Below are 18,157 nucleotides of genomic sequence, written 5' to 3'. Positions count from 1 at the left end.
AGTTCCATCTTAAAACGTTTCCGTAAAGATTCCATAGTTTTCCCAAAAAACTGCATTGTTTAAGAGTTTGAAGAAATCCTTTTCGAATTCATTCTTTGCGTTCTTCCTCATTTCGGTATTTAATTTAATGTATTTTGCAAGCCAATCCGATTGTTTGAACTCTAAAACTCTGTGTACTTTTTCTACAATTAAACCATTTGCTATGGCTTGCTGCAGGTTTCGATAATGGATTACGTAATTTTTTTTTGAATGAAGTGTCGCCATAAGTTTTTTCACTTTTGAACCAGGAGGAATTTTGTTCTCAGGTAAAAATGGAAGATCGTTGTGTAAGTCATGGAGTTCATTAGGGTATGATATGTCTACCTCATACACTCTGCCTATATCTGACGTCGGCGTCAAAGCATCTAATCCATCTAACTTAGGCTCCACCCATTTAAAGTCACCGTATGGCATGTGCTGTGACATTGCCCACCCGTACAAATTGTTACAATCTTGGTAAACTATCCACGATTTTGACTTTGTTGGGTCATAATCTTGGGTTTTTTCATTATTAGCTTTAGCGTACCTCATACTTGCTTGTGTGAGGCCGCCGCGGATTGAATTTTCGAAAAATAAGTGGGTGTCAAAATCAGAGAGTAATTCTAGTTTGACTTTGGTATATTTCAACATACAGTCAAAACTAAAACCTGGAGCTGTAAAGTAGTAAACAGGGTCTAAATTGTATGTAGAAATGCACATGTCTCTGAAATTTTCAAACACGTCAGCCAACAGCAGCACGTCAATTTTTAGATACAAATCGCTATATTCTCCTAGGGTTTTGCATTTGAAATGGTTCCATACTGTGACTGCGTGTTCGTATTCCTCATCGTCTATATGTTCTTCCGTTAATGTGCTATAAAAAATCTTCTTTCCGAGGCAAAATCGTTTCTTCTAACTTGTCCCAACTATCGGTAAAACTCGTAAGGGTATACACCCTTACGTGTGACGAGATTCATATCTCTGGGTGCGAATGCTTTTGCGGTTTCTCTGAACTTCTTGAACCCTGGTGTTAATAAATTTTCTGCGAGTGTTGATAACTTTGATGCCATGAATCGACAAGAGTCTATGAATCGAATTGAAAAGTTGTTGGTAACGTGTTTTGAAAATGAAATGTATTTTTCTTCACTGTTTGGAATTACTGAGATTGATTTAGTGTCATTTCCGAGTTCGGTTACGATGAAATGTGCATCGTAATTAGACAAATTGTGTAGAAAGCACGGTATAAAGTTAGGTTTTTGGAGTTTCAGGTTGCAAGTATTGCATAAAGTTTGCCTAAATGTCAAGATGGCAGTGATCTGCCACCTTTTGGTTTTTGATAGAAAAATTACATTCACATAGATTGCATGTACTTTTCGAGACATGTGCTATTTGCTCTTTTTCTGTCATTATGATGGGTTTATTTGTTTTAAGTAAATCTTGAACTCTTCTCGCGATCTCTGTTACTTCATTAACGAAACGCTTGGCTACATCCTGATGTGACTCGCTTCCACGATAAATAATAGGTGATGTTGGTATGTCATATTTCTCAAGCAACTCAATGGGGACGTTTTCTGAAGCCTTTACGAAAACTCCATAGCTCATTGGCTCGTGCTTTTGAAAAGCTGCTGTTTTTTTTGCCTTTTTTTTCTTCGCATTTAACAAGGAGTGCCTCGAAATCGGCATATATCGCGAACGGATGTCTTTCAGTGTTACTCCACCCATCGAACTCTAACAATGTACCGGGCTCAGGCATCTTAGGCAGAATTGGCTTATGTGCTCCACATATCAACTTGTGTTGTTCAAGTCCCGCCTGACCTTTTAACTTATATTTTGTATGTATATTGTCAAAACTGGTAAAACATCGTTTGCAAAATACAACATTTTCGGCGTGTAATGTTTTTTGTGATCTCACAAGCCTCGAAAGGTTAGAAATGTAGGTGTAGTGGCTTTTATTACCATCAGTAATTAGTAAGAGATCAAAATGATATTTTTTTTCTTCATCCGCAACCTTAAGTGGATAAACAATATGTTTCTTATTCTTTTCTTTTTTTAATCCATAAACGTTGACTGATATTTTCGGATTATTTTTTTCAAATGTTTTTATTTCCCTCACAGGTGTTGGGAATGTTAAACCAGAAAAATTATATTTGTCCTCGAGCGATGTATAATTTTCAGCCACTTGATTTTTGGCATTACCCGAAACGTGTCTCGCTATGATTGCCCACTTGAAGCACTGTTGGTCTGAGTTTTGGGGATTGATAATTGCTTTTTTATTTTTTATGTCCTCTGGAAGTGTAATATAAGACGAACCACCCATAGGGAAATAACTATATACTCCTAACAGTAAACCATCTATTGATTGTAGTGTAAATCCACTTCCTTTAGAAGTATACATTTCTTCTTCAAGCAAAAGGTTGACAAAATCTTGATTAATTTTAGCTTCAATATCTGTATCTATAAACATTTCCTTAGCTGAGGTCTTAAATGCTCTATTCTCTGCTGAATTTTCTACGTTCGGGCGTTCATATGTTGCTTCTAATTTAAGATTATATTTAATTGGTTGTTTTGCTGATAGTGACTTGAGTAGTTCTATTAAGTCTTTTTTTGTTGATTCTAAAAATGTTCTGTAGTTGGTCAAGTTATCTGTATTTTTCACGTAATACCAATTGATTTTATTCGACAACGATGTGCCTGTCTTAATGAACCCTTGTGTCTTGACGATTCTCATGCGTGTCTTTTTAGCATTTGCTGCTTCATTCGAATTTTCCGTATGATATGAGCGCTTATGACCATTGCGAGATTGAACTGAAAAAAAAATAATTTTACTATTGTATTGCTAAACATTATAGAAATGCATGTTACAGCTTGAAAATCTATAAAAAATTTTAATGAGATAGAAAAGATAAATTGTTGTTATAAATATAAACGTTTTTTAGTAAAAGTAGGTACCTGAAGAAAAATTAAGAATTTAAAAAAATTTTAGTGATGTGTTTATCGTATAGAAAATACGATTTTTAAAAATATGCATCAATAAAATGAGGTAGGTATCAAGCTCTAGTATTACACACATGTATATGTAATGTAGGTATATATATATATATATATATATATATATATTATATATGTAAAAGCAAAAACAAATATGATATAGAGCTCTCAGTTATAGTAATAATATACAACGTTCTTTTGTGTAGCATGAAACAATAGTAACAGTACGATGTATATACGCTAGCGTTCGTAATAATTTATTAAGATCTTTAGATAAATAGTATGCCTATTTATGTTTTTATTGGTATTATATTAAATATGTATAATATGTTTTTCATAGAAAAATAAGATATTCATATTGTATTGTTATATATGTATATTGTATAATATGGTCAAATATATTTATTAAAATTTCTGTTTATACTTAAAAATATATATAAAAATTAAAAATTATTTATATATGTTTTTAATAGCGTTACGACAATAATCGTATGGAAATATTTTCAATTAATATATTATTACATGAATTTATCAAAATTATTGAACAATTTTACGAACATTTTTAATGTATATATACATATTATGATCTTAACGGGTTTAACTATGATAATTATAGGATTTATCAGGAATGTATCTAAATTATTTTATGTTTTCCATGATTTTATACAACTTAGAATATTTTTTCCTATTTTTGTTAAGAAATTATGATGTTTCCGTATGTTTTTATATACTTTCACTAAGATGCTTATATTTTTACAGGTATTGTTTTATGCGATTTTGAAGAAAAAAAAACTAATAGCATTTTTTATTTTAAATATTTTGAAAGGTATAAATCAATATTTATTTTAATTCATCGATAAAGTAATATTTCTACATGAAGTGTTCTATTTTTTATAAAATAAGTACCTAAGTAAGTTATATATATATATGTACATATAAAGTTATGAATAATATATTTACCATTATAATCGTAAATGTGTTCAGCTGGTGTAAAAAAATCTTGAATTTCTTGCTTGGTTATGGTTGGTTGTTGTTGAACTACAATATTTGAAGCTGAAAATAGTATTATTATTAATTAGATCCTTAAAAAAAATGATTCATTGAATAAATTACATTTCATTTAACACCTTTATTATTATATATTGCCTTTAGGTAGTATAATGTATATAATATCTTGTATTAAATAATTAAACATTATATACGTAGCCTTGATTATATATATATATATATGTATTTTTTATCTAATAAATCTGTAAATAGTTAAAAAATACTTACGGTGTTTATCCTTGGTATGTCTGATGAGGTTATCTTTTCGCGTGAATATTTCTGAGCATATATTGCATGAAATCTTTTTGGAAACATCATGTGACTTGGCATGTCTGTGTAAACTACTGATTCGAGTAAAGGTTTTACCACATATACTACAGGGGAACATGATTACGTCTGATGAAAACTGAAGAACACTAGTCGAACTCGCGAAACAAGACTTTACCTTCAACGAATAGATGGGTAATGAATTATAGAAAAATATATTGTACTTTAAATAACAGTGTGAAATAGTTTTATCTAAGCGAATATTAACGTATGCGCTAATATCGGAACTAGTGGTGAAAAAATGAACTATGGTGTTCATTAAAGTAAAATAAATAATTTGATTTTTATAAAACTTGTAAAATATTTGTATACACTTTAAAAACACATAAGAACTCTGAAATAACACGACTTGACACTTGAACGTCTTGAACTGTAGTTAACAGACTGATTTAATTTTGCTCTGTGTGCACTACTTTCTGCCTGAAATTCATCGACAATACTCGGACGTGTCACTACAGGCTTGTACAGGTCTGTAGTCGGATGATATTGTTAGGGCGTGAGGACGGGTGGCGGGGTGTAAAATATAATTTAGGATGGTACTCTGTTGGATTGGAATGTTTCAATATTTATAATTGTGACTATGTGTGAGTTTCCGTGTGTGTGTGTGTGTGTGTGTGTGTGATATATTCCGATGTATAACGTATGCTTTAGCGAGTCATTTTTTCCGAATGTGATTATAATCTGAAAATTGTAGGTATAATATTTTTGGATATTATGTATGATGATCTCATATTATATGAGTATGTTTGTTCGTATGTATGTATGTATATGTATGTATGTTTGTATGTATGTATGTATGTATGTATGTATGTATGTATGTATGTATGTATGTATGTGTGTTGTATGTATGTATGTGTGTGTATGTATAGGTATGTATGTGTGTTGTGTGTATGTATGTGTATGTATGATACAAATGTAGGTACATCAGAATATTTTATATATATATTTTTTTTTTTAAAGGGGCTGTCTTGTATTTGAAGGGGAAGGGGTAAAATATATGTCGGATAAGTGTTCGATATAGTCGATACAAATGTACATCAGAATATTATACATACTTTTTTTTAAGGGGAGGTAATGTATTTGAAGGGGAAGGGGTAAAATATAATATGTCAGACAAGTGTTCGATATAGTCGATACAAATGTACATCAGAATATTATACATACTTTTTTTAAGGGGAGGTAATGTATTTGAAGGGGAAGGGGTAAAATATATGTCAGACAAGTGTTCGATATAGTCGATACAAATGTACATCAGAATATTATACATACTTTTTTTAAGGGGAGGTAATGTATTTGAAGGGGAAGGGGTAAAATATATGTCAGACAAGTGTTCGATATAGTCGATACAAATGTACATCAGAATATTATACATACTTTTTTTATGGGGAGGTAATGTATTTGAAGGGGAAGGGGTAAAATATATGTCGGTCACGTGTCGGATCGGGTGGTATGTGACGAGTGTATGTGTGTTGCGGGTTGCCTATATCGAGTAATTAATACAAGTTTGGGAGGTGCGTGTACTTCGAATTGCCTATACAGAGGTGCCTATGCTTTTACATGTAAAATTTAAGGGGGAGGTGCTCCAGAACCTACATAAATATACTACTAATATAAATGTCAAGTGTTTACGGTTATTCATTTTTGAATTACAACAAAATAAGAAAATCGTTACTTGAGAAATCGAGTGTCTATCACATGTTGTAAAAATTTGAACTTCAAACGTAGCAATTTAATTTTACTTTCTTACAGATATTTTGTTTTTGATAAAGGTTGACAAACTTATAAGAAATCTTGTATTACATTTTAAAATATTAGATTTAAAAAGAAAAATTTGTATGAATTTCTAACTCAAAATAATTTGCACATTTTCGTGGTTTTTACGTATTTTGTTAAATTCCTAACTTTAAATGCTTATAAAAATCGATTTTGACGATGATTTTATAATTTTGGTAAAATAATACTTATAAGTTATAAATTAAATTAGTACTCACATTATAAAACAATTCCAAGTTTACAATTTTCGTCCTAGTAAATTTTAACTTTTTTTGGTTAGCATTATTAATTTTCATTGTCAATAATACCAACTTTTTACACTTCATATTCATTTCGGTCCAATTACTGCTGTACAATGCGAATATGATTGAATCTTTCTAAATAAAAATAGCCAAAATATAGACGATATAAATAATAAAAACTTTTATAATAGGGACTTTATAATTGGTTGAATCCGATAAATTTTCTTTAGCTTGTAGGTATTTACGTATATTTTTTCGGAGAGTAGACAGAGTTTAATAATTTACACAATATGTTGTCTACACACTTTGATAAACGTAAAAACAATATGTTTCATATTTGTATTAATTAAAGCATATAGAACATAGGTATTAATAGGTTATGGCAGTGTTTCCCAACCTATGGGTCGAGAATTCAAGATGTTCCTTAACTGTAATAAAAAACTATCTTTACTATTTTATATAAAGAAAAAAAAATAATTTTAGCCATAAATTGATTAAAAAATATTATGTTATATTTTATTGGATACCTCTACAGCTGCGTATAATAAGGTAAAGTGTACTGGGCCGTATTTAGACATTTTACACCCCCTAGCTTAAAACGAATGGTGCCCATTTTCAATAGGTAGGTTAGGTACATTTTTTTGTATCATAGTAAATTAGTGTAGTGATGGTAGCAAAACTTTTTTTCAACCAGGGACCATCATATTATTATATCAATTTTTTATGGATATTTATTTATTTTGAAGCAGTCACCTGAATATTTTAATTTAAAAACAATCTTTATATGTTTAACAGAATTAGGTATTCATCATTCAGTATTGCATTATATTAGTATTAAATGATAACATTAATTGTAATAAAAATTATTAACAATAGGTACCTACTATGTTATGGTATACGTGATCTTTTTTTAGGGGGGGGGGGTCGCGTACCCAACAAAGTTTAAAAACTGCAGGTCAAAATAAAGTCAGAACTCTCCATGCGCCCATCGGTCTGTTTAACCGACCTCACCCCATGAAATTGTTACTCGGGAGTACATTTATGGAACACCAATTAAACAAAAAGGTTGGGAAACACTGTGTTATAGTATTATAATATTATACTATTTATTAATACATTTGTATATTATACAGATGATATTTTTGATTTGCAACATTGATGGACTATTCAATACAACATTGTTGATTTGAAAAAAAATTAAAACATTTTTATTCAATATCATAAAAATTACTCATTTTTGATCAATAAATATATAATTATATAATACCAAAAAAATAATGGATTTCAAATTACTTGTTTGTGTAAATTGTCAAATAAATAACATACAATGATTAATTGATACGAAATTGTAGGAATTGCGCAAATCATTTTGACTGTTGTAACTTCCGAAGCAATAAATTTATCTTCGGTTTTGAAAATCTAAAATCATTTTATTTCCAATAAGTTTATAACCATAAAATAATGAATTCATAAATACTAAACATACGTGTACTAAAATTGAATATTATATTTATTTTATAAGCAATAATATTGATCAATGGAAAATAAAATTGGAAACGATACCTTATACCTAATATATACTTTAACGATACATTTTATTTATTTTATCAACAAGAATAATTAAAAGAATGTGTTTATAAATAACTGCATAAGTGTTATTTTAATAAATATTTTATAAAACTTTGTGTCAAGTACGTATTTTTTTACCATTATGAAGATAACCCAAATTACGATGAGCGATATTGACGAATAAAAAACTTGCAACAACATTAATCGTTTGAATATAATTAATAATTCATAATATTTCCTGAAAAATAAAATGTGTTAAGTCATTTATGGCACCAATGGTAACATTTTGGAAGTACCCTACCGTCCTATCCACCCCAATATAGGTGGGATTTTGAAAAGTAAACACTGTGCATAAATGATTTAAAAAAATATATTAAAATAAGTATTTGGGAGGGATGGTAAAGTCTAACTACAAATTGTTATTTTTAACTAAGCCAAAACTCTTTTTATCTCCAATTGAAAGAAAATAATTAAAAAAAATATTTGGGATCATACTTCATAAACATCATTATCTCTAATAAACTGAGTAGCTATAGGATGTGTTATAGTAAATTACTGTATAGTATATTAACTATTAGTTCTGATTATTGCAATCTAGGTACATAGGTGATAATGTAAAATAATTTTCCACTCTTTTTCTTGTCAATTATACTGTGCGTGCGTGCTCCATAACTTAGCCAAACCGAGGATTCCTATTTCCCCCTAGGGAATGTTCTCTCCCCCTCCAACACAGTCTTGAATAAAGCCGTAAAAGTTAATAAATAATAAAAATGTTACCAAATATCTGACGTCCAGGTGTATAAAATAAGGTCAAACAATATTTAACATTATAGATTATTATAGCATCAAAATGTTTAATTTTATACAGAATTGGAGCTTAAAAAATCATTTTTGTGAATAATGATATTTATTAATGCTATTGAATGTACAATTTTAGAAGACTTATATTAGGATACTTTTAAAGAGGTTTGGAAAAATTATTTATTTTAAAGTAGGTTACCTACCTACATGTCTTAAGATTAATTAAGATACATTTTAGTATTTTACAATTTAACTGTTAAAACATTTTATGATAATATTTTATTATAATTAAATTAAATCGCTCCTAAGCCCATATGGACATTGATGATCGGCAAACAAATCCAATTTAAACAAAATATTGCACTTCGCATAATTACAAATCCTCATCACTTTGTTTTCACAAGGACCTTGGGCAGTATAGAGAATGAAGCTATAGTAAATAGTTTTCTATAAACGTTTACATATATCTACTAGATTGGAAAACCACTGATAAAAAGAACTACATTCCCTTCACTTTCAGAAAATACTCTTGGCAGGCTTAAAATAAAATTGTGCAGATATCTTTTAACTTAACCCTCTTACATTAATATCATGCTAAGTGTCACTAATGAGTAATGACTAATGAGTAGTAACCCTAATAATGTTTTTATCATCTACTTCAAATATACCTGATTATTGTGCTTGATAGTTGATTGTATAGACTGTATATCTATATAATAAAAATGAAAAGCTGTTCGTTGGTAACCGCATCAATCGAGAACGACCGGATCAATATTTGGCTTAATTATCTTTTTTAAATGTTTGTAATATTCCAAACGAGGCTTTTACAGAAAGAAAAATTGGAAAAGTAACTTGGAAAATTCGGGAAAAATTTAAAGGAATTTTTTCAATACGTAGTTTATATAGGTACAAAATACGGTTGCCATTGGTTGCATTATATTATAATATCGTAATATAAGCAAATTAGTAAAAATGAATATTGTAATGTTTGCCATTATAGGTTATATAGTATACAATATAATTAATCGGATGTAATATAATAATATCACTATATTTTTAACCTGCGTGGATAAACATCCAAAGGTTAATAGAATCAAAAATTACTGGACCATTTTCAATAAAAATGTATACCAATAGTTTCCTCGAGACTTAGAAAGCGTTTATAGTTTATTATTCAATGCCTGTACCCAGGTATAGCTAAAAGGTAGTTCACACATGAATTTATTCTCAGATCACGAAAAAAAGAATTTTTTTTGTTTATATATAGGGTTGTCATATTATATTACTAGGTATTGTAACAGAATTGTCTTAAATAGTACGTTATGTAAGTACATTATTTTACAAAGAAATTTATAAAAAAGAAATCTTTGGCACAGGCACCGCTGGGCAGGAGATCTAGTTACATATAAAATAAAAAGTAGGTAGTAAATTTAATTCTTACTTCATAACTGCTTGATGATCCTTTATAATTGATATTATCTCGTCATATATTAAATCGTGTTCGTTCGATAAATTTTTTCTTTCATCTTTGTTACCTACAATTAAACAAAATAATTGCGTCTATTTTGAAGTTTTGAACTCAAATTTGGTAACACCATCCGAAATTTATCCACAAAAATGGGTTTTAACGGGACAACATAAAGGGACAGTATTCACAGTAGATTTACCAAATTTTTACCATACGTACAGAAGCAATGTATGTATGTCGTGGTGTTATATTTTTTGATAACTGAAAGACAATTCATATTATTTATTCGTACAGATTTATTTTGTTTTTGTTTATTAAAAACTAATACTATTGAAGACTATATAGATATCAATAAATACAGATATGATCTCCTTCTGAATATAAGACCGAGTTTATAGAATCCGTGTTTCGAATGTGTATAAGCCCCGGCCTAAGTGGTATTGTAATTATCAACGGACTCCGCATCATCAATACCCGTCTTACACTTGGATACTTTATGGAAAAAGAAGAAAAACCAAATGCAGTTCTTGTGGAACTGAACTCTCAGTCAATCACATAATCACAGAATGCCTCCATTACGCAGATGAACTCAACAACCTCAACATACCTAACGGCTAACACCCTAGACGCATCACTCGGACCTGACGTGGATACCACCATACAAATTATTAAACATAATCTAATAAAAAAAAAAATTGTAACTATAATGGCCAAGAACAATAAATAAATAAGATGTCAAATGCTGTTGAAAAAAATTGAAGCCGTTTACTGATCAGACGGTGATGAAAGACACAAACAAAAACCACATATCATTGTAAAATCAGTACATTCATTGTTCCGCTCAGAATCTAAAATATACAGCGAGAACGTTATTTTCTGTGTAGAGTGAATGTTTGGTAAATCAACCGTAAATAATACTCACAAGTTTGTACCGCGTGAAAACGTTTTTCTATAATATAATATTACCTATATTATCTCATTATTCAACAACAACCATTGCTAGTACATAATATACATATGGTCATATGGGAACACGTTTAATATACTATGAGTTACTAATAATTAGTAGTTAAATATATTATATATATTATTCAAGATTAACTTTTTAATAATAAAATTACTCTCAATAATACGTCATTAAAACCGACTATATAAACCCCTCAAATAGCGGGTGTATGGCGTTCATGTGTTGAGTGAACCATTTCAATACAGATCAAAACTATGTATTGAAGGGCGTTAAAAAAAAATGATGCCCAAAGAAAACACAAAAATAATATTAAATCATTTAACCAGCGTATAATAAAATTCACGACATTCTTACATTACATTCGACTTATACGATACGCGGTCGGGTATCGACTACGGACCTGTCGATAACGAATGTTAACGATTAACGTCTAATAGTCGACGATCGTGGACGGGTCGTTCCGCGTACACAAATACATATATATAATAAACAAAAGATAAAGATATAAAATAGCGTGTGCCTGTTTGGTCGGTCAGACCACGAACAAAACGTGCGCAGCTGTACAATATTATTTAATTAAAAATAAAAATAAAAGAAATCATACAGTACATCAAATTAAATAAGTGTATTAATTTTCCATAGTACATGTTTAAAAAATGACGTATCTAAACCAGTCATGAGTATATCTTACTTTAAATTTAAAAAAGTGTGCGCGTTTTTGTGTACAATACCTAAGTATTCTCTATTAATATACTTATATACCCGAAAGTCCATATAATATTATATGAACATATACTACTAATTACCAGTCTTGGGTAGTATTCCGAATACTTTTAGAATACTATTTCCAAAAGTATTTTGTGATGTATTCTGAATACTTTTCTAGTATGAAAATTAAATCGTTTGATTTGCATGTTATTCCCTTGCATTTGATTTAAAACAAAAATACAAAATTTATATTTTATGAGTTGGAAATTTGGAATGAATAATATCTATTAATATCATACATTATCAAAATTATAACTGGTATCGTTTCATATGTTTATCAAAAATATTTTTAAGTATTCCAAATACTATAATATTCGGAATATTATATTTATCAAGTATTCGAATACATATTCGGAATACTATTTTTCATAAGTATTCGAGTATTTATTCCAAATACTTTTCAGGAGTATTTTACACAAGACTGCTAGTCTGCTAATTACTATATAGTATATATTATATTATACTCACCGATGATAGGTGTATGAGGGTCACTAAGTGATTTATATCCGACAGACGCGAACGAGGCTTTAATCATTTGTAACTGGCAGGACACGGCCAGGCACAGTGTCGCCAGAAGAAAATCGAATACGAAGGACAGCATTACAAGGCAGACGACGAAGAACAGTTCGACGAAGTAAAACGTATAGTAGTGCGCGTTGTACGTTTCGTCGGTTACTATTAAATACAAATTGAATATGTTCTGCCGGTAATTGCCGACCGAACCGTCGTGATTTTTGACCGTCGATATATCGTCACAGAACAACAGAGAATTGCAAGCGAAAAACACCAGTGCCATCAGATACATGATGGCTATCTTGTTCGTGATCCACACCGAACGTTCTCGCCAATGATCCAAAATATGTCTGTTCCGGAGGCTTTGCGATGTAAAATCGTACCGCGTGACCGTCAAGCAGTCCCATATGTCGTCAGAGTGATAGACGATGTTCCATACCTTAAACGACAGGTACAACGCGGCTATTCCTTTCCAACCATAATCTACGCCTACGAGAATATCGTCCGACCAATAGTACGGACTACTGACGATCAAGACCATTGCGACGGCACACACAAAAAGCATAATGATTGTCATTAAAATGTGGTACACATTTCGGCCAAGAAATTTAATGGATGCGGTATTTAATAATTGAAACACTCCTGAAAGCTTTGCCAATCTAATGTTGTACACATGGTTGTTTTCGTTCCAAATGTCCATAGTGACAATATTATTATGACTGATGCAGAATTATAATATTGGTATAATATATTATAATATGGTAATGTATAATATCTTCTGACGGTCGTCTGTTGACAAACATAATATAATAATATAAAACATACTATAAGCATCACAATATTTAATTATCACAAAATTAAATATTTAATTTTCATAAATATTATACATATGACACGTTAGTTGTGCCCGAACAAACCTTTAAAATAAATTATGTTATGCTAATGGTATCCATGTTTCGCATAGGTACATGTAGTAGTCGTACTTAAAACAATATATTGTCCAGGTTATCAAATACTTATTATTTTTAAAATTTTAAATTTTTAGGTACAACTATTAAAATATGTGGTTTAAAAAAATTTGCTATAGCTTATGATTTTTAACGTGTTCAAATGTATGTTAATATATTTTTTATTTTTATATTACCTATATAGTTACGTAAATTAAAATATATTGAAGTTTTATGAGAAAAACGTGAAATACGTACAGAGATTGATTAGTGTCCACCTGCGTCCTGAACGTCGTTCTTTCGAGTGCCGAATGGTCCGTCGTTTGTACTAAATGAATTAAAGAACCAATAAGAAACCATACTATAATTATTGGTTTATCCTCGACCTATTTATGCATGATAGATAAATATTTAAAATTTCAAAATAATTATTGTCATGACATTATATTATATTGTTAAACTATCCTGTGTCCTTTTACCTTGGATTCTCAGTATTATACCTATGTCGTGTACAAAAGTATAGCATAATCATTTATTATGCAACTAAAATTGTAATTATACATTTTTACAGCACCCAGGCATTTGTGTATTATTAATTAACGATTGACCTACACTTTTCAACAGTATAGACGAAGTTTTTAAAAATTTAACGAACTAAAAAAGGGGTTAACTGCACCTAAATAATGCGTTCATCGTTGATGTATAAGTGGTACATGCGACGTGTATTAATAAATAACTAAATAATATTACTTTTGTCAAGGTTGTTAATCATCAAAATTTGATGTTTGTGGAAAGACCACAAAATCGTCTTATAAAGAACACAACTGAATGAATTATTTAAGTATAAAAACTACGTATGATTGAAATTACTTGAGCTATAATACTATGAACTTTCAGGTATATAAGTATATTAAGTGAATACTTACGTATCGTATACAAAAACGCATATATATACACTTATAAATGTAAAGTTATCATCAATAGACTGGTATTAATGCCTCAGTTGGTAATCTCAAGAATTTGAAAACGTAATATGTAAGTAAGTAGCTACCTATATTTCAAAATTCTAAAAATCAGAAATCGATTACATCCTTGAATTATTAAATTAAAAAATGGCAGGTTAGGTTATACTTGGCGAATAACACTGTGCGCGTTTATAGTTTTGAGGGTAAAATAACTCATCAGAGGATTCGTAACTGTATAATTATTGTAGTTTCTTTGATAAATATTGTAAAAAAAAAATAGAAGAGCAAAATTATTTTTATTAGATTTAAGACACGTATATACATCGTTGGAAAATAATAATATAATTTGTTATAGTATATTTCGTCTGAACTATTGCATACATGTAATTTTATTTTTTCTATATTTATATAACTATGTAATAAAATCTATGTATTACGCATTTTTTTACCATTATGAAACTAAACCAAAACAATAATGAGCGATATTGACGAAGAAAAAACTTGGAATAACATAACTCGTTTAAATAAAGTGAAAAATTCATTATATTTCCTGAAAAAAATATGGCAGACCCGGCCGTGTAAGTCATTGGTACTCCTGTTATCTCCGCACCCATAAATTGAAATAAAAAAGGTGGGTAAGTGGATGTCGCTCTGCTGTACAGTATGTTACAAGTGGGTCACTGTAATAGATGGTGTTAAATTTGAATTCAATAATATAATATCATTGAATAAGAAAAACGATTCTGAGCGAAAACGGTCCGTCAGCCTATGATATTACCAAGTATATTTGATGATATTATTGTGAATAAAGTAATTTATATATAACCTATTTACGTGGAGCCTTGTTTTAAATTTTTAATCCTTAGCTACAAAAGTTGAACATTTTATAAATTTTTAACTACAAAATAATTATTACATTTTAAATTTGATAAATTTTGTCAAAATTTGAACTTTAAATGCTTATAAAAAAAAATTGTGCCTATATATTTTCAATATTTTTCAACTGCTATTGTAACAATATATCAGGAACCTTGCGTTAAATTTTCACCCAATAAATAAAATTTTAATGATATTTATAGAAAAAAATACTAAAAAAATTTAAAACTGACAATGTCTCAGCTCAAAAAGTGTCAAATTATTTTCAAAATTTTATCATGTATAGAAAATGCTAATATAAACATTTAGTCAAAATTTCATGCACCTACGGTCATTTGTTTTAGAGTTGCACCAAAAACCAAAATCGATTTTCTCAAAAACAGATTTTGCGTAAAACTTCCAGTTTTTCCTTAATTTTTCTTTTGTTTTTCACGTTGCGTTTGAAAACTACTGAGAAATTTTTACTTTTGACCCCCAAAGTACCAACTAGATTCACTTTCCTATCAGAAAAGTTACTGTTGATGAAAATCCAAGCACTTTTACTGTCCTAAAAAATGATGACAGGCACAAAAAAAAAAAATAAAAAACACACATTGTAAAATCAATACATTCATCGCTGCGCTCAGAATCTAAAACATGAGGAACAGAATTCATAAACATCATATTCTCCAATAAATTGAATAGATGCTGATTCCATATAGTTACTGGTACTGTAATTATAAGTAAGTGACATTGGTAGTCCTGATTGTTACAAGCTACATAGTAAATGATGTAGGTAAAATTGTCAACTCTTTTTTCTTGTAAATTATAAATTATAATATGCGTGCGTGCTCCTTTACTTAACCAAACTGAGGATTTCTAAGAAATGTTCCCCCTTAATACCCAGCCTAGAATAAGGCGTAAATATAAATAATGTCAAACAATATTTAACACTAGAGATAATATGACTTTTATATTATTATTATATTATCATAAAAATATTCAATTTTTCAATAAGTATTTAAATATTTTGTGAGTATAATAATAGGTATTTAATATTTATTAATGTTATTAATATATCAAGTTTTTTACACTTATATGAAACTTATAAAAAGCCAAATTCTTTTCTATTTAAATGCGAAACTTGAGAAAATCTAATGTAAATAATACTCATAAGTTTTTTATACGTTTCTTTAATATAATCTAATTTTTCCATAACAACCATTGCTGGCACTGACATTGGAATATTTTAAAATATTACAAATGAGTTAATACGATATATTATATAATATTTAAGATAAAACATTTTAATTCTTCCCAGAAGTCATTAAAAAGCCTATATTAAACCCCTTAAAAAGTGTGTGTGTGGTGTTGATGTATTCCTATACATCGTAAATACTAATTAGTAATTTGTTGACTGTCGATTTCACCGGTTCGATTGAGATCAAAACTATGCACATAAATTAAATGAGTATATTAATTTCCATAGTACACGTTTAAAAAAAATGAGTTAACTTGCCCAGTAATGAGTAGGTAGGTACTGGTGATTACTTTACATTCAAAAGTACGTATGCAATTATGTATATTATATTGTAATAAATTCGTATTCATTAGATAGGTAGCTTATATACCTGAAAGTCCATACACTCACCAACAATTTTGATATGGGGGTCATAGAGCGATTTATATATCCGAGTATCCGACAGATTCGATTCGTTAACTATTCATAACTGAGAGTCATAGCCAAGTACAGTGCCACCAGAATAATATCGAATACGAGGAACGCCAGGCAGACGGTGAAAAAACGTCTCTCAAAACGTTTCGTAGCGCGCACGTTGTACGCTTCGTAAGTTACCTATTATCAAATATAAATTGACCAATACAAGTTCTGGCGGTAATTGCCGACCGAACCGTGGTGATTTTTGACCGTCAATGTATCGTCACGGGACATCGGAGAACTGCTCGCGAAAAACACCAGTGACGTTAAATACGCGTGACGGTCATCGTGTTCGTGATCCACACCGAACGTTCTCGCCAACACGATACAAAATATAATGTCTGTTCCGGAGTCCGAGCTATGTGAAATCGTACCGCGTGATCGTCAGCATGTGTAATGAAATTTAATGGATCCTGGATCCAATATTCGAAAGAGTCCTGTAAGCTTTGCCGATCTATATAATGTTGAAAATATGGTTGTTTTCGTCTTAAAATGTCCACCGGGAAAATATTATTATGACCGATGCAGAATATTGTAATATTGGTATATTATAATAGTATTGTAATGTACATATATCTTCAGACGGTCGTCTGTCGACAAAATATAATACCAATATATTGGTACTCGTCACTTTAAATATTATGTGCTCCCAAACTAGCGACATGGACTAGGTGACATATAATTTATTTATACGTGTATCGTTGACCTATTTATGCATGGTGAATAAATGTTTAAAATAAATACTGTCCATAAAATATGTCTGTCGTTGTGCATATAAGACGTGTCCGTCGTTTGTATTAAATGAACTATAGGTAAGGAACTGACACATAATTTATTTAAAAATGTATCCTCGTCCAAAAAATTGTATACACCTACTTCAACTATTCCGTGTCCTACATAAGATTCTCAGTATTACTTAGTTCGTTTAAATAAATATAACATAATGAGCATGCAACTGATATTTTAATAGGTAGGTAGGTACTATAGGTACTAATTTATTTACAGCGCCAATGCATTTGTGTATTAACAACCTACACATTTTTAAGCTATAGACAACGTTTCTAAAAATCCAATAAATTAAAATAGGGTGAACTGCATCTATATAAACGGTCAAAGTTGATGTATGTGTGGTAATGTAGTGTATGACGTGTATTCGACTATAAATAATGTTAATTTTGTCGAGACTGTTAAT

At 29.8% G+C, this 18,157-nt stretch overlaps 2 protein-coding genes across 2 annotated transcripts; both read right to left on the bottom strand.

The window, feature by feature from the left end:
- Positions 1-1,332: 1,332 nt before the first annotated feature.
- Positions 1,333-5,630, bottom strand: LOC132946852 (uncharacterized). The gene is made up of 3 exons (XM_061016952.1): positions 4,282-5,630; positions 3,967-4,059; positions 1,333-2,823 (listed from the first exon to the last, which is right to left on the bottom strand). Exons 1-3 carry the CDS (start codon positions 4,637-4,639, stop codon positions 1,574-1,576), a joined length of 1,701 nt encoding a protein of 566 aa, XP_060872935.1. The 5' UTR covers positions 4,640-5,630; the 3' UTR covers positions 1,333-1,573.
- Positions 5,631-6,362: 732 nt separating this feature from the next.
- LOC132947516 (uncharacterized) lies at positions 6,363-13,181 on the bottom strand (the record flags this gene model as incomplete). The annotated part of the gene is made up of 5 exons (XM_061017822.1): positions 12,437-13,181; positions 10,207-10,300; positions 8,103-8,202; positions 7,689-7,814; positions 6,363-6,530 (listed from the first exon to the last, which is right to left on the bottom strand). Coding segments are annotated over exons 1-5 (1,233 nt in total), but the record flags the coding sequence as incomplete, so codon positions are not given.
- Positions 13,182-18,157: the final 4,976 nt, after the last annotated feature.

Source organism: Metopolophium dirhodum, chromosome 6 (genome assembly GCF_019925205.1).
Source record: "Metopolophium dirhodum isolate CAU chromosome 6, ASM1992520v1, whole genome shotgun sequence".
Taxonomy (NCBI): domain Eukaryota; kingdom Metazoa; phylum Arthropoda; class Insecta; order Hemiptera; family Aphididae; genus Metopolophium; species Metopolophium dirhodum.
The sequence above is the reverse complement of the archived record's forward strand: the minus strand, read 5'-3'. Positions and strand labels throughout refer to the sequence as shown.

Bases quoted from the DNA above. Each gene is read 5' to 3' on its own strand.
- LOC132946852 (XM_061016952.1), bottom strand. From the start codon at position 4,639: ATGAACACCATAGTTCATTTTTTCACCACTAGTTCCGATATTAGCGCA. The intron at 4,060-4,281 runs GTAAGTATTTTT...TACTATTTTCAG, and splicing joins ACATACCAAGGATAAACACC to CTTCAAATATTGTAGTTCAA. The intron at 2,824-3,966 runs GTAAATATATTA...TTTTTTTTTCAG, and splicing joins ACACATTTACGATTATAATG to TTCAATCTCGCAATGGTCAT.